The 25633-nt window shown below is 46.1% G+C and overlaps 2 protein-coding genes across 2 annotated transcripts in view; one reads left to right on the top strand and one right to left on the bottom strand.

Moving 5' to 3' along the window:
* Mkrn2 (makorin ring finger protein 2) overlaps nt 1-25626 on the bottom strand; it is a 30880-nt gene extending 5254 nt beyond the window's left edge. Inside the window, exons 1-6 of the mRNA XM_015495039.2 lie at nt 25460-25626; nt 8446-8574; nt 7093-7274; nt 5468-5769; nt 4078-4292; nt 1244-1354 (exon numbers count right to left, since the gene is read on the bottom strand). Of these exons, the coding sequence (XP_015350525.1) occupies nt 1244-1354; nt 4078-4292; nt 5468-5769; nt 7093-7274; nt 8446-8574; nt 25460-25485 (965 nt within the window). The 5' untranslated portion in view covers nt 25486-25626. The remainder of the gene's footprint in view (nt 1-1243; nt 1355-4077; nt 4293-5467; nt 5770-7092; nt 7275-8445; nt 8575-25459) is intronic.
* Nucleotides 19514-20991, top strand: LOC107150117 (transmembrane protein 126A-like). The gene is made up of 2 exons (XM_048786956.1): nt 19514-19538; nt 20395-20991. Exons 1-2 carry the CDS (start codon nt 19514-19516, stop codon nt 20937-20939), a joined length of 570 nt encoding a protein of 189 aa, XP_048642913.1. The 3' UTR covers nt 20940-20991.
* Nucleotides 25627-25633: the final 7 nt, after the last annotated feature.

The following is a 25633-nucleotide window of genomic DNA, read 5'->3' as shown; positions in this document are numbered from 1 at the left end:
ATCCTTGCAGGAGGCAGAGGGTGGAGACAGAGGAAGACACTCAGACAAGGTGGTGCTTCACAGCCAAGGGACACCAGGGACTGCGAGTACTCACCAGCAGCCAGGGCAGGTGCAGACTCTCCCCAGGGGCTCCAGAAAGTAGCCAGCCCTGCCCACACCTGGGTTTCAGGTTCCCAGGCTCCAGAATTGTGAGAAAATATATGTCTGTGGTTTGGAGACACCTGGTGTGTGGACAATGGCTACAGCAGCCCTGGGAATTCATGTGCACAGTTCAGCTAAACAACACTCTTCCTAACAGAGGGCCCAATGCTCAGTCCTCCTAACCAAAGCACAGATGTCACTGTGACCTGTGTGGCCCACACACACACACACAGCAAGCCTGTGGTGACAGGGCACCAAGCGGCAGGCAGCAGCGCCTTTCTGGGTGGCAAACGCACATCATCACAGAGACAGGGACAGGGCACACTGGTGAGCAAGGATGGAAGCGCAGGAGCAAATGAAAAGCACTCGTGCTGGAACTCACTCCCCCCCCCACCACTCCAACCCACAAGTCCCCAGAAAAACCCAGTCTGGGCCTCCTTGCCACGTCCACTCCTCTGCCCAGGTGTGGGCTGCAGCCATCGCCCCCTGGGTTATGCGCACTAAGCTGTTCTGCTCTCCCCATTTCCACCTCTGCCTCCTCGAACGATATATTCTCTGATCAGCCACAGGTATCACTCCAGGGTATGACCAGACGTCACTCTTGTGATCAGACCCCAGGGGCTTTCCACCTGCTCAGGGACCTATAAAGCCCTATCATCTGCCCCTACTTATCTACCAGCCAGCCAGGCTCCTGCCTCAGGGCCTGCAGGGACCATTCCCTCCATCCAGAAGTTTCCTCTCATGGGCTCCGAGTGCTCCAAGGGTCTCCCGCCCTGAGACCAGGCCCTCCGCACTTCCCACCCCCGACTACCCGCCTCGTTTGCTCCTGATTATATTATGCACGAGGCTGGGCTTTCTGTCTACTGTCTCTGGTGCTCATCCAGCCTGTGACACGACCCAACGACAGCTCTTTGTTGAATAAATAGTCGACCTCAGCTCCAGAGACCAGGGTTCTTAGTGTGTGTTGCTCAGCTTCAAAACAGACCTCCCCATACCTCACTCCTCTCTGCACCCCATAACTTTAGGAAGGCCTGAAAGCCAGGCCAGAGGTCAACACTGCGGCTGGGCAGCACCAGGTCCCATCTCCACTAGAAGCACTTACCCCATTCCCTGTTTGAAAGCTTCAATTAACTCGTTCTTTTTATTCTGATCTTCTACCCAATACACGCTTGGAATCACGAACTCTGATATCACACGGCACTCCGGACAAGACCTGAAATAAAAGTCAGGTTAGGGCCACACTGTCCACGCTCCAGCTCCACTTGCTTAGACTCGTGCCCCAGAGGCTCCCTTCCTTCACCAGAACTCCCAACAGGGGCACCGACAGTTACCTACAAACTTACTGTAAGAAACAGGTTCCTCTCACCCATAAAAAGACAACCCAATTTTGAAATGAGCAAAGGATCTGAGTATTAATCTAAAATAACTATTAACTACATTAGAAGATGCTCATTATCATTAGTTATGTGGAAATGCAAATCAAGACCACACGAAGATACCGCTTCTCTCCCTCTAGGATGGCTCCAATCAGAAATAAAGACAAAACGCCAATTTGGAAAGCAGTATGGAGATTTCTTGGAAAGCTGGGAATGGAACCACCATTTGACCCAGCTATTCCCCTTCTAGGCCTATTCCCTAAAGACCTAAAAAGAGCATGCTACAGGGACACTGCTACATCGATGTTCATAGCAGCACAGTTCACAATAGCAAGACTGTGGAACCAACCTAGATGCCCTTCAATAGACAAATGGATAAAAAAAAATGTGGCATTTATACACAATGGAGTATTACTCTGCATTAAAAAATGACAAAATCAGAATTTGCAGGGAAATGGATGGCATTAGAGCAGATTATGCTAAGTGAAGCTAGCCAATCCCTAAAAAACAAATGCCAAATGTCTTCTTTGATATAAGGAGAGTAACTAAGATCAGAGTAGGGACGAAGAGCAGGAGAAGAAGATTAACATTAAACAGGGATGAGAGGTGGGAGGGAAAGGGAGAGAGAAGGGAAATTGCATGGAAATGGAAAGAGACCCTCAGGGTTATACAAAATTTCATACAAGAGGAAGTGAGGGGAAAGGGGAAAATAATACAAGGGGGAGAAATGAATGACAGTAGAGGGGGTAGAGAGAGGGGAGGGGAGGGGGGATAGTAGAGGATAGGAAAGGCAGCAGAATACAACAGACACTAGTATGGCAATATGTAAATCAATGGATGTGTAACTGATGTGATTCTGCAATCTGTATATGGGGTAAAAATGGGAGTTCATAACCCACTTGAATCAAAGTGTGAAATATGATATATCAAGAACTATGTAATGTTTTGAACAACCAACAATAAAAAAATTAAAAAAAAAAAGAAATAAAGACAAAACAAAGTGTTGGTGAGGGTGTGAGGCCATCAGAACCCTCTAAACGGCAGGCAGGCAGGTAAAATGAACAAGCAGCCATTTGGGGAAATAACCTGTGGGTTCCTTAGTTAAATGCAGAGTTTCCCTAAGACCCAGCAGCAATTCTAGGCCTGGAACACACCTAGAGAAACGAAGGCTTGTGTCCACATAAGGTTGAGAGTAACCTGTTTCTTACAGTAAATAGGTTCTTCAGTGACCGTAGGTGCACCTGTTGGGAGTCCTGTCCACACCACACACAGCTGTCACAGGAGCACCATCCCCAACAGCTGGGGAGTGGAAAGAACCCGAATGGCCACCAGCTGATGGGACCAACAATGTGCCCAGCGTTCGATGGCCTACGATTCACCCACAGAAATGCAGTGCTGATCTACACCACCACGGGGACGAGCGCTGAAGCTATGCCAAGCTAGAGAACCTATGGTTCTGTCAGAGGAAACATCCAGAATACAAACATCTGTCGAGACAGGAGCAAGGTCAGTGGCTGCCTAGGCCTGGAAGGAGAAAAGAAGGGGCGGTGGCCGCAAATGGATGTGCCTGAGAAGGTGACCCGTTCTGCAGTTAGACTGTGGGGACAGCTGCACACAGCAGACCCTTTCCTCCTCCACAAAGGGGCCGAGCCACTGCGGAGTGAGACTCCAGGAAATTGCTGACCTCACCACACCTCAAGGTCCTGTCTGTGCAAGGCAGATGGCACTGAGGGCATGCATGGCTGCTGCAGAGGAGCCCCCACCAGTGCCAGGCAGCAGGAAACGCTCACACACGTTCCACGCAGATCCTGGGGCTCCTTTTTTTGAAGGTTTAAAAAAAAAAAGAAAAGAGGGGCTCTGGGGCTCAGTGGCAGAGTGCTGGCCTCGCATGTGTGAGGCACTGGGTTGGATCCTCAGCACCACATAAAGACAAAGAAATAAAGTCCACCTAAAACTAAAAAATAAATATTAAAAAAATAAAAAATAAAGCTCAAATAGGATACTAGGCGAGTGGCTTAAAGGCAATGAGTACTGCGGTACTGGGCCCAAAAGCAGGACCAGGAGGTAGAAAGGGGCCCACGACGTTCAACCCCTCCTCACATAGATCATCTCTGCTGTCTCCACCCCTGGTCCCCAGCGCTTGGCAGGAACTGTCACCCATCTTTTTTTTTTTTTTTGGTACCTCAGGGGCCCCTGACCACTGAGCCCCTTCCCCAGCCCTGTTTTGTATTTTACTGAGAGACAGGGTCCCACTGAGCTGCTTAGTACTTCACGTTTGCCTAGTTTGGTTTTGAACTTGTGATTCTTCTTTTTCAACCTCCAGAGCCACTGGGATGACAGGCGTGCTCCACTGTGCCTGTCACCCACCTTTTAGAAGAAAAGGGGCTTGAACTCAGGAAGGGGAGGTGACAGCACCCAAGTGCACACAGGACCCTAGGTTACTTTGCACTAAGACACCTCCAGAGGGCAAGGGCGGGTTCAACTGGATTAGGAAGCCCAGCGGTGGGAGCGAAGGTGCGCTAGTGAGGGCGGGTGGACAGGGATGGACAGTCGGACTTACTTAATGATCGGGTTTTCAAACTGCTTGGCACACCTCCACTGCCGGATGCAGGACAGGCAGTAGGTGTGGTTGCAGTTGGAGAGAATCCCAAACCTCCTCTCCGAGGCCGACGCCTTCTCCAGGATCACCTCCATGCAGATGCTGCACACCTTGTCCTGACTGGCCTGGAAGGCAAAGGCCTTCTCCATCTCGTGTTCGAATGTTGACATGCAGACCTGCAGCAAGAGGAGGGAAACCTTCGTCTGCACCCTGGAGAGCACCAAGAGCCCAGGGGTCGCTGCAGCAACACCACCACAGCCCAAACAGGAAGGGCACAGAAAGTGGCTGCTGCACAGGGCCCAGCAGCCCCCGGATTCAGGACACAAAGCTGTCACTCAGACCACAAAGAAGACCTCCAGCCACACTACTCCTGCCTCTAGATTCCCAGGGGACCCGTAAGATATGGTCAACACGAGACCACAGAGACCTGGAGGTTGACAGCACCGCTGTGAGTGGCAGAACGTCTAAGGAATGGGCCTTGTCTCCCGGCTCCTCTGGACACTGCCTCCTCCACGTTGAGCCATGCCAGTACCAGGAATGCCAAGCAATGAGCTCAAGGTGTGACAACACACAGCCCACACACAGTAAGCAGCCCAGCCTTCCCCAAGAGAGCGAAGAGAGGAACTGCTCAGCTCACCAAGCGCTCTGAACGCCTCCTCTGTGCTGGACTCAGAGGGCCAAGAGCAGGCCCAGGTGCAGCCCAGCCCAGCCCCACCGGGCCCCCCAGGGCTCACAGCACAGAGGCTCCCCACCCTGCAGAGGGGAGAGCCCATCTAGAGCGCTCCCTCCAGGATCAAGGCCGCCCACTGCCCCTGAGGTACACTATCAGGACACACAGCCCGAGCTCAGTAGCCACAGAGGGCGCCTGTCTCCATCATGTGCGCCAGCACCATCTGGTCCTCGGCAGGCTTTAGTTCACTTGAAGTGGCCTGGTGTCCCCCCGTCTCTGCGATCTACCCACACACAGCCAAAGACACAGTCCACCATAGGGCTCCTCAAGGCTTCCCAACAGCACTGGGTCCCAGCCAGTGATGTGCAACCTGGGGAGGGAGGATGTCGTGCGCCCTGCCCGTGTGAGGGAGCAGAAGGCACGGTGCCTCGCTCCTGAGCCAGCTCTCCCTAAACTCTGCACTGCTTTACTTTTCTGATGCCCCTGCATTTTCTCTTAATCCTAAATAATCAAAAGTGAACAAAATGACAACAGTAAGAAGAATCTGAAAACAGATGCAGACATACCAGGGACACAGTGCAGGCATTAATCTGGCAGAAAGACTGATACAGACACCAATGATCCTGTCACCTGGCTCATTTCAGATTGCTTAGCTGAGTCCAGCCGAGGGTGTGACCTTACCTTCTCATGGGCTTTCCTTTGCTCAGGGTCGAAGGGGTGCAGGACTCGCAGCCTGCAGATCTCACACGTGTCCCCGTGCAGGTAGACACAGGAATCCCCAAACCGGCACTCCCCGGCAGCAGCGTAGGGACACAGCGGCTCACTGTTGTAGGAGCTGCTGGCCTCCAAGTCATCCAGGCCACTCCTGATGGCATCGAGGTAGGAATGGGGCTTCACCTCCAGGCTCGTCTGGGGGTCACTGCAGCTGCCTAGATTACTCACCATGCTTGGGCGAGTCTTTTCTTCAGCCAGGCCAGAGAGATCTTAACACAAAACACACAGGACACACGGGTGAAAACTGGCTGCATCTTTCAGGTACGCTGCTAGCCAAATCAAACAGATCAGTGACTCCAACCTAAGGAATCCACACCTGGGAACAGACAGCAAGAAAGTAGGCCAAAAAGGAAAAATAAAGGGAATAGATTTATAATTTAAAAAAAGAAAACAAAAAACCCAACCAGCCAGGCAAGGTGGCGCACCTATAATCCCAGTGACTCAGGAGGCTGAGGCAGGAAGGTAGCAAGTTTGAAGCCAGCATCAGCAACTTAGTGAGGCCGTCTTAAAAAAAAAAAAAAAAAAGCAGGGCCGGGAATGTGGCTCAGTGGTAGAGCCCCTCGTACCAAAAAGGGGGTGGAAAAAAAAAGGAAAGGAACAAGAATGGCCAGACCAGACAGGAAAAGCAGCAAAACACAACATGTTATATTTATACTAAAGAGCACTAAAGGGCTAGGGTGGGGACTCAGTGGTAAAGCACGTGCCTAGCGTATGAGAGGCACTGGGTTCAATTCTCAGCACCATAAATAAATGTCCATCAACAACTAAAAAAAAAGAACACTGAAGTGACTGTTAGAAAGTGGCATGGGTCAGTTAACATGGATCAGTTAACACTCAAATAACCCAGAATATAAAGGTCATTTAGACTGAGGTTGACAGAACACAAAGGTTCCTTCACACCCAAGTCCAGCGACACCTCGGGTCCAGAAGCCAGGGTGCAGCTGGCTCTGCTCCGCCACCTCTTCTCCTGGGAGCTTCCCAGACAACCTGCTGCCTGAGGATGGAGACCCCACCGGGGCACAATGCCAGCCCTAGAGCCCCCTCGCCTGGGCAGCACCAACCCCTAAAGACAACTTTTAGCATCTGGAACCTTCTCCCTCCCCAAGCCCGTTCCAGGGCACAGTCCACCTCCCAGACTGACACTCCACGGTTTCCAAAGGTGCGGCCCAAAGCACCACCTCTGGGTCAGGGCAGCACCCAGACCGCGCAGACCCAGTGATCGTGTCTCCACCAGATTCACAACAAACGACTTGACTCGTCCTCACCAACCAGACCACCACCCAGGAAGACGGCAGCTACAGTGACAAAAGATCACGTTTGGTTTTGCCAGGCCAAATATGGAACTCAGCCCGGCTGTGGGCATGAGACCAAATGTGAGATGAGATGCCAGGGCTCTGCAGCCACGTGGAGTCCATCCTCAGGACAGCTCTGGGGTCTCCCTGTGGGGACCACCTGCAGGGTATGAGGTTAGGACCGAGCCCCAAGGACCAGCGAGGCAGTTTTTTTGAGAGGTAACAATTCTGCTCACTCACTTCGGTCTCTGAGCACCAGCGTTCTCTTCTGCCGCTTCCCAGGCTCCTGGGACTGGGTTTTCACGACAGATGTGGTGAGGTCGGCAGAAGGGCGAGGACTGTGGAAGCCTGGGGAGGGCCCAGCATGGGGGAGGGGGCCCACAGCCCCAGCAGCTGCAGCGGAGGGCCTCGTGTGATCGTATCTAAACAAAACACAGGCATGTCACAGACCCGCTGCACACACGTCCCCCGTGCTCCTGGTCCTCAACAGCTGCCTCTGCTCCACTAGCTGAAGTGGGCAATGAGACGACCTGTCCCCATGAGCCATTCTGTTTGAGTTAGAACAGACTGAGCATTTAGTAAGGACCGCCTGGCCAGAGGCTACTTATCAACCACATGGAGAGGCCCCATGGGACCAAAACAGGGCTGCAGACCACCTACAGAGCCTGAGAGTTCCAAAGATCTACTCCATTCTCCCGCCACCTGCTCCATCAGTGTCCCTTGGAAGGAGTCTCCTAAGCCATTTGTCTGAGGCAGATGCTGGCAGGGGAGACAGGGCAGCTCCACCACCACCCACCACAGGCAGGAGCACGGAAGCTCTGCTGCAGAAGACCCGAGGAGCTCTGCAGCGCAAAACCACAGCAAAGGCGGCGCAGAGCCCCTCCCTGCCTGTGACCCCGGCGACTGGGAGGCTGAGGCAGGAGGATGGCAAGCTCAAGGCCAGCCTGGGCAACTTTTAATATTTAGAGCCTTCTCCCTCCCCAAGCCCTGTCCCAGAGCACAGTCCAAAAGACCTGTCTTACAATAAAATTTTAAAAGGGCTGGGGCTGTAGCCCAGCAGCAGAGCATCCCTGGATTCAATCCCTAGTAACATTAAAAAACAAAACATCAGGTTTTTAAAGCTTTCCATCCATCTATAAGCTACAAAACTTACCCAAGGAAGACTGAGCATAAATGCTTACTGCAGGGACAAGGGTACCAAGAAAACCAGAGGCCACTTAAATATCTAACAGAAATATTTTTCCAATGATGGTAAATTAACATTATGAAACATAAAACTACAGTGAGGAGATAAAGCAGCAACATAGGAAAAAACTGGGGGGACATGCCTAATGGGGCAAAAAGATATAGAATCTTATTTATACTGTGACAATAACTGACTAACACTATAGTCATAAGAATTAGGCCTAATTCTTTGAAAAATTAAAAGTAGTTTTAGAGTACCAAAAAGTGAGGTCTTAATTATTTGCCATTCATTCTTTTTATAGTATTGTCAAATTAATTTTAAATTTAAAATTTCCTCAACACCTATCCTCCAAATGCAGAACTGGACTCCCTGATGGGTTCCAGTCAGAGTGGCTGCGGGGTCCTTGCCTGCACCGCGGTCCGTAGGCGCAGTAGCCCTTCTGGTAGTACTTGCAGATGGTGGATGGCTTGCTGTTCGCCAAGTCATGTGAGAACAGGCACTGGCTGCCTTCCCGACACACACCGTGCATAAAGTACCTGAGGAGACAAGCACAGGACACTTTTAGAAGCACACTCTGCTGTGGGGGAGGGGTGCTGGGCCTTGTGCATGCTCCACAAGCTCCTGAGCCCAGTGCCCACTTTGTTCTGCAAGATCAGCATATTCTGTTTTTTTTTTGTTTTTTTTAAATATTGTGGGGGTTTTTAAAACTTTTTTTTAACGTGCTGAGGATCAAACCCAGTGCCTCACGCATGCCAGGCGAGCGGCGCTACCTCTTGAGCCACATCCCCAGCCCGGAGATCAGCATATTCTTAAACCTAGCACACAGACATCCACTGAGCCTATGCCGTGTATCAAGGCTGTCTTAGGCACTGGAGATACATATATTTTCTTGGTTCTAAGACAAAATGATTTCAGACCCACCAGAATGACTCAATGACGCTTTTCTGAAAGAAAAATAAATCATCCCAAAAGTTCCTCTCTCAAGATACTCCAATTTAAGCATATTACACACGCAAAATTAAGACCCAACTAAGAAATTTCTTTATGAAAAACTGCTCCCCTGCTCTTATGAATTTTTAAAGGATACAGGTAATGGAATCGGGAACCTGGGCTCAGGATCCAGCCCTGCCACCTACAGTCAAGTTATGAACACCTTTCCTGGTCCTTGCTACCTTTATCTATAAAATGAAGATTACACTGACTCCTTCACTGGGTTGTAGTGAGGATCAAATAAGATGGTGTGACAACAAAAGATGTATTTGAGCTGGGAACAGTGGTAATCCCAGTGACTAGGGAGACCGAGGCAAGAGGATCACAAGTTCAAAGCCAGCCTCAGCAACTTAGTGAAACCCTGTCTCAAATAAATAAAAAATGGGCTGGGGATGTGGCTCAGTGGTTAAGTGCCCTGGTACCACAAAAGAAAAAGAAATGTATCTGAGAACATTTCACTGATAAATCAAATTCCCACTTTGAAGTGATAACTGATATAGAAGTAAGAGGTGTTCTAAGTCTGCCCAGCTGTAGCAGAAGCTGAACACCCAGAGCAAACTAGAGACCCCAGAGGAACATGCCTTAGCATCAAGGACTAAGCTAGTCCTGAGTGCAAGTGCTGCACACTCCCTGCCAATTAAGCTTAAAAACAAGCTTTAACATGATCAAACTGATAGCACGTAAATTACTGCCCATCTTTTTAAAGGAGGACTATAAAATCCAAATGCAAAAAAAAAAAAATGCTTAGCACCCAATACAACATTACTAGGTAATATTCAAACACAGGCATATGTGACACATAACCAGGAGAAAGAGATGATGAAATCAACATTTAAGAACCTAAAACAGTTATTATAGTCTCAACACGCTGAAGGATTAAAAGGAAAACATTATTATAAGGTGAAGAGAATGAAAAAATATACAAAAGAGCTGTTCCAGAAATGAAACACACGTTATCTGAAATGAAAATTACATTGGATAAGCTTAGATTAGATACCACAAAAAAAAAAAAAAAAAAAAAAAAAAACATCAGAAAGCTTAAAGACACAGCAATAGAAACACCCAAACTGAAGAGGAGAGAAGGCTGGGGAGGGCCGACTGTTGCTTCTGGCGGCGAGGGAGCAAGCCGCTTGCCCTCACTGCAGGAAATAAGATGGAGAACATATGGGAAACATCTGCTTTCAGACAATGGACAAAGGCAACCCAAGACTGATTCCTGAGGGATGTGCAGCAGGTCAGCCCACATTCCCTGACCTCCCACCTGGCGTCTTCTGGACCTTACGGCATGGCACAGCAGTCCTGCCCAGTCCAAGAGATTGGAGATAAGGACTTAGGGAGTTGGGGCAGCTCTCCATAACCACAACTGTATCCTCAATTGACCTTTCTTTCTTTCTATTTTAAGAAAAGGTCTAAGGTGCCCAGGCTGGCCTCAAACTTGCTATCCTTCCATCTCAGCCTCCCCAGTGGCCGAGACTGGCTTTCAACAGACAAAAGCATAGTCCAGGCAGCAAACAGTGCTGGACCCAATATGTGTGGATAAGCTTTGACTCAAATACTGTTTGCTGATGCGACTCCATATGAAGCACCCAACATAAACACAACACATGTTAAAACAAACACATCTACCATACGATCCAACAATTCCACTCCTAGGCATTTCCCCAAGAACATAAAAACATGTCCACATGCAAAAATATCTGTTATGTGAATGTTCACAGCAGTATTGTTCATAACGAAAAAAATGAAAATACCCAAATAACCATCAGCTGGTGACTGGGGAAACAAAAGTAACACACCCATACAAGGGGCTGCTATTCAGCCATAAAAGGCAATGAAGTACTGAAGTACTGACGGACTGAGCACAGCACAAACTTTGAAAACATCATGCTGCGTGAAAGGGGCAGACACAAAAGCCCACGTGCTTCTGATTCTATTTATATGAAACAGCAACAATCAAAAAAGACAAATCTAGGGCTAGGGATGCAGCTAGGTGGTAAAGTGCTTGCCTAGCAAGTACAAGGCCCTGGGGTCAATCCCCAGTACTCCCCCAACCCACTCCCAAGAAAGGAAAAAGCAAATCTAAAGGAGCGAAAGTATATTAAGTGCTGGAAGAGGGTAAGTGTGGAATGAGTGCTAATGGGTTCAAGGGATTTGTGGGGAGGGCGATGGAAATATACTAAAATTTAACTGTGGTGATAGTACTAAAAGTCTTAGAATTGAATATTCCCAACAGGCAAATTCTTTGCATGTGTTTAAACTTTAATAAAGCTGTTAATAGCAGGGGAAAAGGGGGACTATGATAGGTTAGTAGACAGGACACAAGGAACAGAATAACCAAGTGCAATATTTAGTCCTGGATTACATTCTGGTTTAGGCAAACCAGATTAGATACAATGCAAATGTACTGACATGAAAAGCTGAAGACTGTTAAAGGAGCAGATCATAAAATAGCAAATACAATAAAGCAGTATAGCTGCTATGGAAGTATGGTGGTTTCTACAAAATTAAAAATATGATCTAGCAATGCCACTTCTGGGTATATATACAGAGGAATGAAAAGCAGGGTCTCAAATATATCTGTACACTCATGTTCACTGCACCATTACAAAAAATGGAAGCAACCCATGTTTACGCACAGAAAAGGAATAAATTAGTAGTGGTGTACATATGATGGATTATTATTCAGCTTTAAAAAGGAAGGAAATTCTGACACCATCACATGGATAAACCTTACGACATCATGCTCACTGAAATAAGCCAGACACAAGACCAACATGACATGCCACCAGTTATATGAGGTTCCCAGAGTAGTTCAATTCATAGAGACAGAAAGTAGAAAGGGGGCTGAGAGAGGGTGGGGGGATTGTTGTTTAATGGGTACAGAATTTCACTTTTACTAGACAGAAAGCTCTCAAGATTCAGTTACACAACAATGTGACTAATAGTAGGGACTTACATAAATAGTTAAGATGGCAAAATTTATGCTATTATGTTATTTTACAATAAACAATTTTAAACCAGCATATACGGGATGATTTCATGTTGGCAAAAAAAATCATAAATATATGCAAGCATTTAAAAAAATCTGAAAAGTTGGGCAAGGTGGTCCATGCCTACAACTGAGGTGGTCCATGCCTACAATCCCAACAATTAGGGGGACTGAAGCCAGAGGACTGCAAGTTCAAGGACAGCCTCAGCAAATTCAGTAAGACTCTGTCTCAAAATAAAAAATAAATGGGCTGTGGATGTAGTTCAGTGGTAAAGCACCCATGGGTTTAATCCCCAGTACCAAAAAGCAAAAATAAAAAACCCTGAAAAGATGTATACAAGAGTAGTGTGTTAAGAGCAGTGGTCCTGCTGGGCACAGTGGCTCAGCAGCTCAGGAAGGTGAGGCAGGTGGATCAGGGGTTCAAACCAGCCTCAGCAAGTTACCAAGGCCCTAAGCAGCTTAGCCTAACCCCTACTGCAAAAAAAAAAAAAAAAAAGTGGTGATCCCTGGGCGAGGTTGTACCAGTAGTGGAGAGTGTGCCCAGGACTCTGGGTTCCACCCCAGCACTGAAAGGGGGAAAAAACGAGTCGGGATCCTTGAGGTTAAGGTATATAGGAATTCTTCCGTTTTTGTTTTTGCAATGCTAGGCATTAGTATCCTACCAAGGAGCAACGTTCCCTGCCTGTTATGTAGTATTTTTCTTACCTTTGCTGAGCTATACATTCTGACATTTTTACCATGAACATACACTGCTTTTGTAATAAAGGTTAAGTTTCAAAAATTATCAAGACAATCCAATACTGGCAAGGGTGTGGTTTCTGAAACGTATGTAAAATGCTCACTACGGTACCCATCCCACTTTAGTTATCCAAAAGAGTGCAGGTCTTCCGGCTGGGGTTGCAGCCCAGCAGTAGAGCGCTTGTCTAGTATGTGCAAGGCTCTGGGTTTGATCCTCAGCACCATATAAAAAAAATAAAGGTATTTTGTCCAACTACAACTAAAAAAAAAATATTAAAAACATACATTAAGAAGAGTGCAGCTCTTACCAGTCTAGTAAGACAGTGATAAACTGCACCAGCGACAGTGATGTGTGCCCTCCTACAGCACACGTCAGCTACTGCGGAAGAGAGGAAACACAGCAAGAGCAGCCCCCAGGGGCAGACAGAGTCCTAAAGAGGGAAATGTGTAATGGGGGAGGAGCGCGGCCTGAGAGGGCAGACCAGCGGCATGGCCAGGGGGAGGGCAGCCCTGCAAGACTTGGCTGGGGCATGACTGTGCTGAACTGGCTGAGAGCCAAGAGGCCCTGTCATCAGCTGCAGTGCTCTTGGTGTGTGCCCCTTAAAACAAAGCCCTGAGTAAGCCCTGGAACCTGCAGGAGCTGGTCTTTCAGCGACCACATCAAGTAGCAGAGCAGGGAAGGGTCAGAGTCCCCAGGCTCTCACTAAACACACCGTTTCCAGGGGGCCTCTTTGAGCTGGGGAGTGAAAGTCTGGACAGGTGGAAACTGCTCAGGCTTCCACACTGGGAGGTCTTGAGGAGACAGAAGAACAGCCTGTTTATTAAAGGCTAAGGAAATCTGGCCATGAAATTCTTTTCTGGAAAGGAGTTTTATCTGTGAACTCACGTTTTAACTTATTTTTAAAAAATCATGGAAAATTTCAAACATCTATAAAAAACAGAGCAGCAGATGAAGTCCTAAGAGGGACCAGGCACTGGGCCTGCCTGGTTTCACCTCCTCCCCTCCTCTTCCACGTGAATTGCCAATTCTTTTGTAAGGAGGGGTAACTCATGCTCCCAGAAAAAGACACTTGTTGGGGCTGGGATTGTGGCTCAGCGGTAGAGCGCTCGCCTAGCATGGGTGGGACCGGGGTTCAATCCTCAGCACCATATAAAAAAAAATAAAGGCATTGTGTTGTGTCCATCTACACCTAAAAAATAAATATTAAAAAATTTAAAAAAAAAACAAAAAAAGACTTGTGAGCAAAGACAGTCCTCCCCCCCCCCCCAATAAGGGCATTATGATGAACGTATGAGATAACGAAAAACAAAGACAAGATGAGCAGTAACTATTCTGTTTAGCAGTTTCACGCCACTAACTCGGGAGGATTATTATTAAACCCCATGAGCTTCAGGACTTCCTGCTAGTTTCAGAGACTACAACCCTGGTCTCTCTAGACAGGCCCAACAGTGGCCCACCACCCTGCCTTTGTGCACGAGATGGCTCCTGTCTAAAACGCTGCACTCCATTCCCACACCACTCAATTATCATAGCCCATTTGCCACCCCCCATGCCAGCATGAGTCCTGGCTGATCAAAGAAGCCTTCTCATCCCCCGGGCCCACAGATCCACTCACTGGGTGTGCCCAATCACTACAGTGCTGTCACACTGAAGGCCCCAGATCCCAGAGCGGGAGCTCTTGAGCAAGCATTTGGGAACATGGATCTCTAGTGAAGAACCCTGGGGATAAATCAGAAAGGCACAGCTGGAACACGATATACCCAAGTGAAAACAGAAACCCCAACTAACATCTGACCTCCTCAATGTTCTGTCCAGAACTAGAAAATGCAAGGGCACTGGACCACAGAAGGAAGGGCACACCAACAAGACTGGTGAGGTGCAGATCACCAATGTGCCAGAGAAAGGGGTCCAGTGAAGGCAAGTGGCCAATGCATACTGCACACGGGCCCTTGGGTGGGCCTGGAGGCTGACTCAACTGAACCCCAAGTGAGCTAAAGCTCTTCCATCCTTCCCTGCTCACCATGCAGACTAACTCCCTTCCCCTGCCGACTGCACCAGAGCACGGCCAGTGCTGATCAGGCACACCTCTTTTTATTAAACTGGGATTGGACTCAGGGGTGCTCTATGTCTGAGCTATACCCCCAGTCCCTTTATATTTTGAGATAGGGGCTGGGGATGTGGCTCAAGCGGTAGCGTGCTCGCCTGGCATGCGTACGGACCGGGTTTTATCCTCAGCACCACATACAAAGATGTTGTGTTCACCGAGAATTAAAAAATAAATATTAAAAAAAAATCTCTAAAAAAAAAAAATATTTTGAGATAGGGTCTAAGTTGCTTAGGTTGCCTTAAACTTGAGATCCTCCTGCCTTGGCCTCCCAAACTGCTAAGTTTCTGGAAATATAGGTGGACATCACACCCCTCACTGATACTTTTTCTTTCTTCCCCAGGGAAATGATAAAAGAACTTCTATGGCCACTAACAATCAAGTTTCTGAGCCTACAAAGATGAAAAATTGACCTGTGACTTAAGGACTGTACCATGGTACCATTATTTGGTGTTTTTCTAGGAATGTAGCCAGGTTCTGCCCAGGAAATAGCCCCTTAAGAACTGACCACTAGTGGGCTGGGGCTGGGGCTCAGTGGTAGAGCACTCACTAACATGGTCAAGGCCCTGGGTTCAATCCTCAGCACCACATAAAAATAAAGGTATTGTGTCCGACTACAACTTAAAAAAAAAAAAATTGACCACTAGCCAAGCATGATGGTGCACGCCTATAATCTCAGTGACTCGGGAGGCTGAGGCAGGAAGATCTGTTTTAGTTCAGGTACAGCAAGCCAATTCAGTCATTTAAGGAAATTCTTGTTTTTTTGACAAGAGGCACCATGGTAAGTCCTAAAGTCACAGGTCCTTTTTCATCTTTGAAGGTTCACAAGTTCAAGGCCAGTCTCAGCAACTAAGCAAGGCTCTTAACGTGAGACCCTGACTCAAAATAAATAAAAAGGGCTAGGGATATCCTATCTCTGACCCTGCACAGAACTCAATTCAAAGTGGACCAAGGGCCCAAGTATTAGACCAGAGACACTGCACCCAAAAGAAGAAAATGTAGGTCTAACTCTCCATCATGTCTGCTTAGGAACCAACTTCCTCAACAAAACTCCTAAAGCACAAGAAATCAAAAAATGTAGCTGGGTACAGTGGTGCATGCCTGTAATCCCAGAGGCTCAGGAGGCTGGGGCAGGAGGATTACGAGTTCAAAGCCAGCCTCAGCAAAAGCGAGGTGCTAAGCCACTCAGTGAGACTGTTACTAAATATAAAATAGGGCTGAGGATGTGGCTCAGTACTTGGGCGCTCTTGACTTCAATCCCTGTTTACTCCACCACCACCAAAAAAAAAGAAATCAAAATATGTTATGGTATCAAACTAAAAAGCTTCATAGCAAAGGAAACAATCAAAAACAGAGAGCATCTTCAGAATAGGAGAAAATCTTTGCCACTTGCCACTTCAGATACAGCATTCATCTCCAAGATACATAAAGAAATCAAAAAACACCCAAACCCCCCCCCCCAAAAATAAATAATCCAATAAACAAATGGGCAAAGAAATTGAACAAGCATTTCACAAAAGAAAAATGATGATCCATAAATATATTAAAAACATTTTTAATGTTCAACATCTTGCAATTAGAGAAATGCAAATTAAAACTGCACTGAGATTTCATCTCCAGGCAGAATGGCAAATATCAAGAATACAAGCAACAATAAATATTAGCGAGGATGTGGGGGAAAAGGTACACTCATATATTGCTGGTGGGACTGCAAACTGGTGCAACTATTCTGGGAAGTAGTATGGAGATTCCTCAGAAAACTTGGAATTTGGTCCAGTTATCCCATTCTTCAGTATATACCCAAAGGACTTCAAATCAGCATACTACAGTGACACAGCCACATCAATGTTTATAGCAGCTCCATTCACAGTAGCTGAGCTGGGGTTGTAGCTCAGTAGTAGAGCACTTGCCCAGCATGTATGAGGCACTGGGTTCAATCCTCAGCACCACATGTAAATCAATAAAGGTACAGAACCCCTCAACAAAAATGAAAGAATAGAAGTGCGGTATATACACACAACTGATTATTACTCAGCCATAAAAATGAATGACTGATTTTTGATGGTAAATGGATGGAGCTGGAGACTCCCATGCTAAGTGAAATAAGCCAATCCCAAAAAACCAAAGGCCAAAATATTCTGATATAACATGCATTAAGGAGGGGCTAGAAGCTCATTGGATTAGACAAAGGGGAATGCAGGGAAAGGAGTGGGAATAGAACAGTAGAATGAATGGGACACGACTTTCCTACGTTCATATATGAGTACACACCAGTGTAACTCCACATCACGTACAACCACAGGAATGGGATCCCAATTAGAGTAAGTTACACTCAATGTACGTATGTCAAAATACACACCGCTGTCATGTATATGTAAAAAGACCAAATGAAATGAAAATATATTTTTTTAAATGACAATGCCTTATTTAAAAACAAGGTGGGGCGCTGGGGATGTGGCTCAGTGGTAAAGCGCTCTGGGTTCAAATCCCTAACCCATGACCACTAGATCAACAATGTTCAGCATAAGGCTGGTACTGTCTACTTTAAGTGGGGGACAGACTAGCTTAATGATAGAGTACTTGCCTAGTATGCATGAAGCCCCGGGTTCCATCCCCAGCACCTCAAGTCTACAACAACAACAAAAAGCCAACAACAACAAAACCCCCACAAGCACAGGAAGGAGTTACCATACACAGATATAAAAATTTCCCTACACTGGGCTGGGGTGTCACTCAATGGCAAAGTAGTTGGCTAGTATGTGTGAAGCAAAAAACAAAAATTTCTGGGCTGTGGCTCAGTGGTAGAGTACTTCCAAGAATATGTTGAGACACTGGTTCAATCCTTAGCACCACATAAAAAAAAGTATTTTTTTTAAAAATGCCCGGTGTGGTGGCACACGCCTATAATCCCAGCGGCTCTGGAGGATCATGGGTTCAAAGCCAGCCTCAGCAACTGCAAGGCACTAAGCAACTCAGTGAGACCCTGTCTCTAAAGGACTGGGGATGTAGCTCAGTGGTCAAGTGCCTCTGAGTTCAATCCCCAGTACACCGTTCCCCAAAAAAAGTCAGGTCTTAACAAAACACCCCAAGAATTTCCTTAAATGATCGAAGTGGCTCACTGCACCTAAACTATAAAACAATGTGGTTTATGCCAAACATCTGCCTTCTTCCTGGGAGACTGGAATTCTGTCACATACTAGGCAAAAGGTGCCCAACTTGGGCACTGCATCTCTGCAGTTACCAATTCCTCCAGGCACATGTGACATTTTCATTGCTGGGGGTAGTATGTGCCTGTGCCCCTCTTGCACAGACTCCTCCAGACTCCACTGTACCTCCTTGCTACATCACAGTAATGATCTTGAACTTGAGGACAACTACGTGAATGTGGGGGTGGTCTTGGGACCCTAACACTAAAGAATACTACACATCTAAACAGTTTGACAGTTCTCTTCGTTTTCAGAGATGGGGTTTCTCTATGTTGCCCTGGCTGACCTCGAACTACTGGGCTCAAACAATCCTCCTGCCTCAGCCTCTCAAATGGCTGGAACTATAGGTCTCTACCAATACCCCACTTAGTAATTATTTTTGATAAGTGCTACTGAAGACAGTAATGTTATTTCAATTACCCTCAAACATGATAATCTTTGATCTCAGGAGGTATAACAGTTAAAAATGAATAAATAAAATCAGTATCAACAGTCAGCAAGCAGAACAAAGAGTTATCTGGATCAATAAACTTGGGAGAGAACAAAGTCAAAGTGGCTAAGTAAAAAGTTCCACATAAATGAGAACTTCAGATTCTCTTCGAAAAAGCAGACCAGATTTCCTGAAAGAACCAGAGCAAGTAGGGTGAAGAGGTACACCCCTTTAGTACCAGAGTTTTAGGAGACTGAGGCAGGAGGATCACAAATTCAAAATCAGCCTCAACAATTTATAATAAAACCCTGTCTCAAAATAATAAAAAGGGCTAAGGATGTAGCTCAGTGGTTAAGCACTCTTGGGTTCAATTCCCAGTACCAGGGAAAAAAATAATAAAAAAGAACCAGAGTAGACTATCAGAGGTCATCTACCAGAAGGAATCTGTTAACCAGGGGAACAACAGGAAAGATTGCTTTAGATACAGAATCCTATATGGATGCCTTTTAGAATTATACCAACCACCTTCCATAAGTCATACTCAAAAATTAGACTTCTAAACTACTAATCATCTTTTTCATTAGAAGACCAAATATAATTAACTGTCAACCAGAGCATCTAGTTAGATTTGCCATTTCCACACTGGTGACTTCATGCAAGTAACCAGGCTGAGATTTTTTTAAAAGTTCAAAAATAACTTCTAGACCACTATCACTGCTTTCAAGAAAGGTAAGTGTAAGACAGATGTTATATAAGAGATAAAGCCAGCCCATTCCTATTTTTGTAGTGTAAGTCACTATTTCCATTTCCCAGTGACAAAGCAAACCTTGAGCACATCCTGCATATCTTCTGGGGCGTCTCTGTCATCTGCTTAAAGCCATTCCTCTTCATCTATGCTGAACTTCACCTAGGCCTCCTCCATGTTGTACTGTGAGATGCATTTCCCTCCTGATGGACAAATCACCCCTCATACTGAGAGGACTGAGGTGTACATTTGGACAGTGGGGGGGGGGGGCAATGACAGGAGGGGAGAAGTACAGAAGTACAGACTCAACAGTAGGAAGGTTCTTAATGGGAGACAACTCTAAAGGGCTTTCTTACCCTGAGTGACTCCAAAACACAGTATGGCTATTATATATTGCAAAGGGTATCAGGTTCATGACTGCCAAACACTGCCGGCAGCAGTAGCCAAACTGATTTCTGGAAGGTCTTTCAGTGGCACCTCTAGCAAACTACTTTTACAACTCATTTCCAAATATATGAGTAATTTGCATTTTCAGTGTCACTTTTCTTTACAGGTAGCTTTCCACATGCTCTCACAGGCTGAAATGTTATGACTGTAATGCTTATGACCCCAGATGCCTTGAAGGGGAAGGAAGCAAACACTAGGCTTGGTGGTAGGCTTCAAACAAACATACAGATGAGAGGTGGGGCTAAATACAGTGAAGACACTGAAGCCGCACTGCTTGCTATGTGATCTTCAGTGATTTACTTAAAATTTCCAAGCTTCAGTCTCCCCATCTGTAACATGATTAAAATAGCTAGTTACTTCATGGACTCTGACAGATTCCTAGTTTAACTGAGACGATGCACGGAAGTGCTCAGTCTAACACACAGTCAATGCTTTTAAGGGTTGTTAGAGTCTGTAAACAAGTCAAAATAACACCTGGCATTTTGCCAGGGGAATGTTAGAGTTCATAAACAAGTCTGGATGGTGCCTGGCAAAATGCCAGAGGGAGTGGTTTGAGAATAAAAGCGAGCCATTAAGTGTGGAGATTCCTTATTGGTTGACTGATGTATCTAGTTTATGCTAATTAGATAAGCTGTGTGGAATGTATAAATACTGCTCCTGTCCTGCAATAAAGGGCTCCTACTCCTGCTGTATCGATCTACACAAGTTCTTCGTCNCAGAAAAATTGAACTACTACCAGAAGCAGAAAGGAATCTACTTGAACATGGATCCACATATATTGGACTTAATGCTGCTCTCTGTGGCCTAATAGCAAACAGTCTTTTTCGGCGTGTCTTGCATGTAACAAAGGCCCGAATAGCTGCTAGCTTACCAATGGCAGTGCTCCCATTTTTGACAGCAAATGCATCTTTCAAAGGTTTTGTAAGTTTACCTTTGAGTACAGGTGATTTGAATTGTGAAACCTGTACTGTGACACGGGGTGGACTTGTTGGTTTAGTTTTAGGAGGTCTGTACCCTGTTTTCTTGGCTATACCTATAAATGGTGGCCTAGCAGCCAGGTATCAATCAGCCCTGCTACCAGAGAAAGGAAACACCTTAACTTACTGGATTAAAATTTCTAAGCCTATCTTCAGAAAGATGTTATTTCCCATTTTACTTCAGACTATGGTTGCAGCATACCTTGGGTCTAGACAATATAAAGTACTTATAAAGGCCCTTCAGTTACCTGAACCAGGCCTAGAAATTCACTGATTTAGAGCAAATGTGTATACAAAATAAAATTGTAAAGATAAAAAAAAAAAAAGAATTGGAGGATCAGGGCTGGGGATGTGGCTCAAGCGGTAGCGCGCTCGCCTGGCATGCGTGCGGCCATGGGCGTGCGGCCCGGGTTCGATCCTCAGCACCACATACAAACAAAGATGTTGTGTCCGCCAAAAACTAAAAAATAAATATTAAAAAATTAAAAAAAAAAAAAAAAAGAATTGGAGGATTGACAACATGGCCACATGAGCAGCTATTCTCAAGATTCCAGGCAATATATAGAGAGAGTGTCTTTGTCACTTTAAGTCTGGGCATCCTGGCATCTGACAACCATCTCTTGGGGAGAGACATTATATGTATTAGAATGCAAGCAAAACTGACACTTTGTTCTCCTGGCCATTCACAATAATCAAACACACTGCATTTCAGAGGCAGGAAGACAAACCTCAAAGACACCCAGCAACCTGAGAAAAACTAAACAAACAGATGAGCACCCTGTTTCACTCCAGACCCACAAATAAATCACAACTTGAATATTTTATCTAAGTTATAAAGGTTTGCAGACAAGGCTTTTGTGAATAAGACAAACTGAGAAAAGCTTTTCCACCACAAACATACTAATACAAGCTTGGTACTCTAGGTAACATTGCACTTTTCCCCCCCACACACACGTGAATCATCAATTCTGCTTTTTATTTGGCAAGACCTGACTCCTTCCAACCATTTTATAAGTACATTTATTTTCCTTTCTACATGCTCTTGTGTGAGCTGTCTTTTCATAGGAGCATACTGAAAGCTGAAAAGAACTGCAATAACTTTCATTTTGCATGCCCACACTTATCTGGAGGCCATACATGTGCTGAGAGCAGGCTGTGTCCTGCTCTCAGCTACTCCATGATGAGAACAGCAGTTTTCAGACTGTGCCTAACCCTGAGTGACTCCATTTTATTAAGCAGTAGTTTGCCAGAGCTACTCCATTTTGAGTATAAGCGCTGAGATATAGAATGACTCTATACCTTGTTTGTACAAGAAACCACCACCATCTGCCTAGCACAACCATAGGTACAAACTGATGATAAATTGTGCCTTAAAATTGACCACCTGTGAACTTATCAAATTAAATCAGAAACACATGGATGCTAGGCACTTCAAACTCTCATCAGAAAAACCCAGGCCCATGAAGTTAACAAACATACCAGAATAATGAATGAAGCAACCTTCTCACCAGAGACCCATAAAGGGAGAAACATTCCAGACCTGGACACAGCAACACCCTGACCCCAACACCTGGTCACTTGCTTCAAGCTTTGCCTAGGAAAATCACCACAGTGACCAACCTTCAGTTAACATGGTTTCTCCTGCCCCTGATAATGACCCAACGTCCACTTCAAGCTGACATTCTGCAAATGTCATTCCAGACCCTCCACCTTGATAACTAAGAAAGTGGCTGTTAGAAAACCTCATCTGGGGCTGGGGATGTGGTTCAGTGGTACAACAATGCCTACATTGCATGCACAAGACCCTGGGCTGATCCCCAGCACCATACATACACAACAAAAACTTTAATCCGAGTGGCTCAAAAGGATAAGACAGGAGGATCCCAAGCTCAAAGCCAGTGCAGCAACTTAGTGGGGCCCTAAGCAACTTAGCAAGACCCTGTAATCCCTTGTGCCAAAATAACAATAAAAAACCTTTACGTGACCACCTACGACTGACTCCCCTGCCTTTGTATCCAGGTCTTTGCCTTTGCTCTCATTTCAGATTCCTAAACCCGTGTGGTCACCTTAACCTTTCTGTATTAAAAAAAAAGTACATATATATGACAATTATATACACACGTGTGTATATATTAGTAATTAAGATTGGAATAAAAACATGAGACTGCCTGGCTCATGGTTATCAGGTGACCCGAGTACACTCAGTGAATTGCAGCTACTGAAAGTGGCATAACTTGTGAATTGTTATTCAATAAATTGTGACACTGTGGAAAGACAAACATGGTTGGCCTATGTTAACGGCATAGCTTGCTCAGGACAGAGTATGAACCCCGATGTCACACCTCTGCCACTTAGAAGATGAAGACTTTTCAACATTGAACTCACTTTCATAAACTGTGGAATACATCTAGCTGGTTAATGGATTACATACTACTCCACTAACAAGGCACTTAAAAGAAGCCCGAGCACATGTGAGCCCCACAAAAAACATGAATCGGTGACTAGCAGGAGTGATAGCTTTCCAACATTCCAACACACTTTTATTTACGTAGCAATATCCTGCAGGACACCCTTGTTTGAGAAACAGAATTAAAGTTTAAGCCTAGCCTATCTCCGTTGCAAAAGGTTAAAAATTTTTTTTATTAATTTCTTGTTCTTGCACTAAGATGTGAAATTCTGAACAAGTCTCAAGTCATGCTCAGCATGTTTCCTCATTTGTACACTCTGCAGTAGTTCAATAACAAAGTAGTACATAACAGTGTATGTTTAAGTGGACAAATCTAAGACGCAGGCATGAGAATACTTGAATTAAACCAAAAGTGAGTGGAGAATAGAGAGATTTTTCTAGGTAGCTATACTTTGCTTTGCAGTATAAAATGACCTAGGAACACTTCCTCCAACAGGAAACAGTTATACAAGAAAAAAATAAGTAAATTCACTTGTACAGTTGTCACAGACCTTCTAGTACAAATAACCTAGCAAAGTACTTTTTCAGACTAACTGCAATTTGATAACTGCTTAACATAAGCCACCTGGGTAAATTAGTTAATATCTAACACTAGCAGAACTCTACTCCTCAAACTAATGGAGTGACAACACAGATTATTACACAAACTGTACAATTAGCTTTTTTTAGACATGCTTTCCACATAGGTCTTACTGAAACCAAATAAAACATGTACAGGATAAGTATCCTTTATCCGAAATATTTGAGACCCAAAGTGCTTTGAATTTCAGATGCTTTAGAATTTTAGAGTATTTGCTGCTACATAATGACATATCCTGAGGATGGTACCAAATCTGAACATGAAATTCACTGTTTCATATAGATTTTATGTGCACACCCTCTAAAGGTAATTTTATATCATATTTTTAATAATCTGGCACAAGAAATAAAATTTCCATGGTGTGGAATTTTCCAACTGTGGCATCAGGTCCAAACTTTTAGACTTGGGAACACTTTGAAAATTGGATTTTCAGATTAAGGATGCTCAATCTGTACTTTCCAAGCTTTCAATTCGATAGGACTATATCAATACCAGTAAGCCACAGAGCTTACCATAAAATGAGGGTGTTACACAAGCAATTTTTATTTCAAAGTAACAGTCACAGCACAGCCATCATGTTCTGTTTTCTATGACAAATCACCCAATACCATTTAATTTCTGCTCCTCAATGGGTCTCTAAGCAAGATAAAGGAAAGCACTTAACCTCTTTCAGTCTCCATTTCCTGCCCTGTCAAACTGGAACAATATCTGCTCACAGGTGTTACTGTGAAGCTAGCAGTAACACAGAACCTGGAATGAAGGCAACCCGCCTAGAATCAGGTACTCAGGAAGCAGAGGCAGGAGGATCCCCGTTTGAGGAACAAGACCCCGTCTCACGAATCAAAACTAAAAGAGGACTGGGGTGGGCTGGGGATGTGGCTCAACCGGTAGCGCACTCGCCTAGCATGCGTGCGGCCCGGGTTCGATCCTCAGCACCACATACAAAGATGTTGTGCCCGCCGTTAACTAAAAAATAAATATTAAAAAAAATTCTCTAAAAAAAAAAAAAAAAAAAGGACTGGGGTGCAGCTCAACAGTAAAGCTACACCTGGATCCAATCCCCAGCACCAAAAATAAATAGGTAATAAAATATAAGGGGGGTGGGGATGTAGCTCGGTGGTAGAGCCCTTGCTCAGCATGTGCAAGGCCCTCGGTTCCGAAAAGCAAAACAACAACAACAAAAAAATTGGGAATAGGCGCCTCGTTATTTTCCACACGATTCTCGTTTTTCCACAAGGAGGGCTGGAACGCCCTTCTCGTTCTCCACACGATTCTCACTCGCTAACTCTCTGCAAGCGGTTGCAGCTGCAGTCTTCAAACTTGCGAAGGGAAGGCGGCTTCCAAAGCCCCAGCTTCCCGAGGCCCCGAGAATCCATTAACGAGCTACCCCTGCGTGGCACCGGCGCCCGTAGCGTCCTTCACTCAACACCGAATTCCCCCCCACACCCAGCCGAACTGCAAGCTCCACGAGCTCCCGCGGCCGGGTCCGGGTTAGCACGTCCGTCCTCCCAGCCCACAGGGACCCGGCTTCCCACTCGCACAGCGGCGCCTCAGCCACGCACCCTCCGGACCCGGCTGGGGCTTCACCGCCCGCCCCGCCCTCGAAAGCCTCAGAGCGAACGGCTGAGGAACTTTCCCCGAGTCCCAGCCTCAGTTTCCCTGGCGTCACGACCGGGGTCCTCCGGCTCCCAAGGATTCGCGAGAGCGGCCCGAAGTGGCGTGGCGCTCTCGGACGTCGCTCACTCACCTGCAAGTGACCTGCTTGGTGCTCATGGTGGCTGGGCTGGGGGGCCGTCGTCGCGCCGCTGCCTCCCGCTGCCGCCTCGGCCTCGGCTCCGCCCATTCTGCGCAGCCGCTTCACGTCGGCGCACTCCGCCCCCGCACGTGCTGCACCTTTGTAGCCCCGGCCGGAAACCTAGCC

Source organism: Marmota marmota, unplaced genomic scaffold (genome assembly GCF_001458135.2).
Source record: "Marmota marmota marmota unplaced genomic scaffold, marMar, whole genome shotgun sequence".
NCBI classification, from domain to species: Eukaryota; Metazoa; Chordata; class Mammalia; order Rodentia; family Sciuridae; genus Marmota; species Marmota marmota.
Note: the sequence above shows the minus strand (reverse complement) of the source record. Positions and strands in the feature narration are given on the sequence as shown.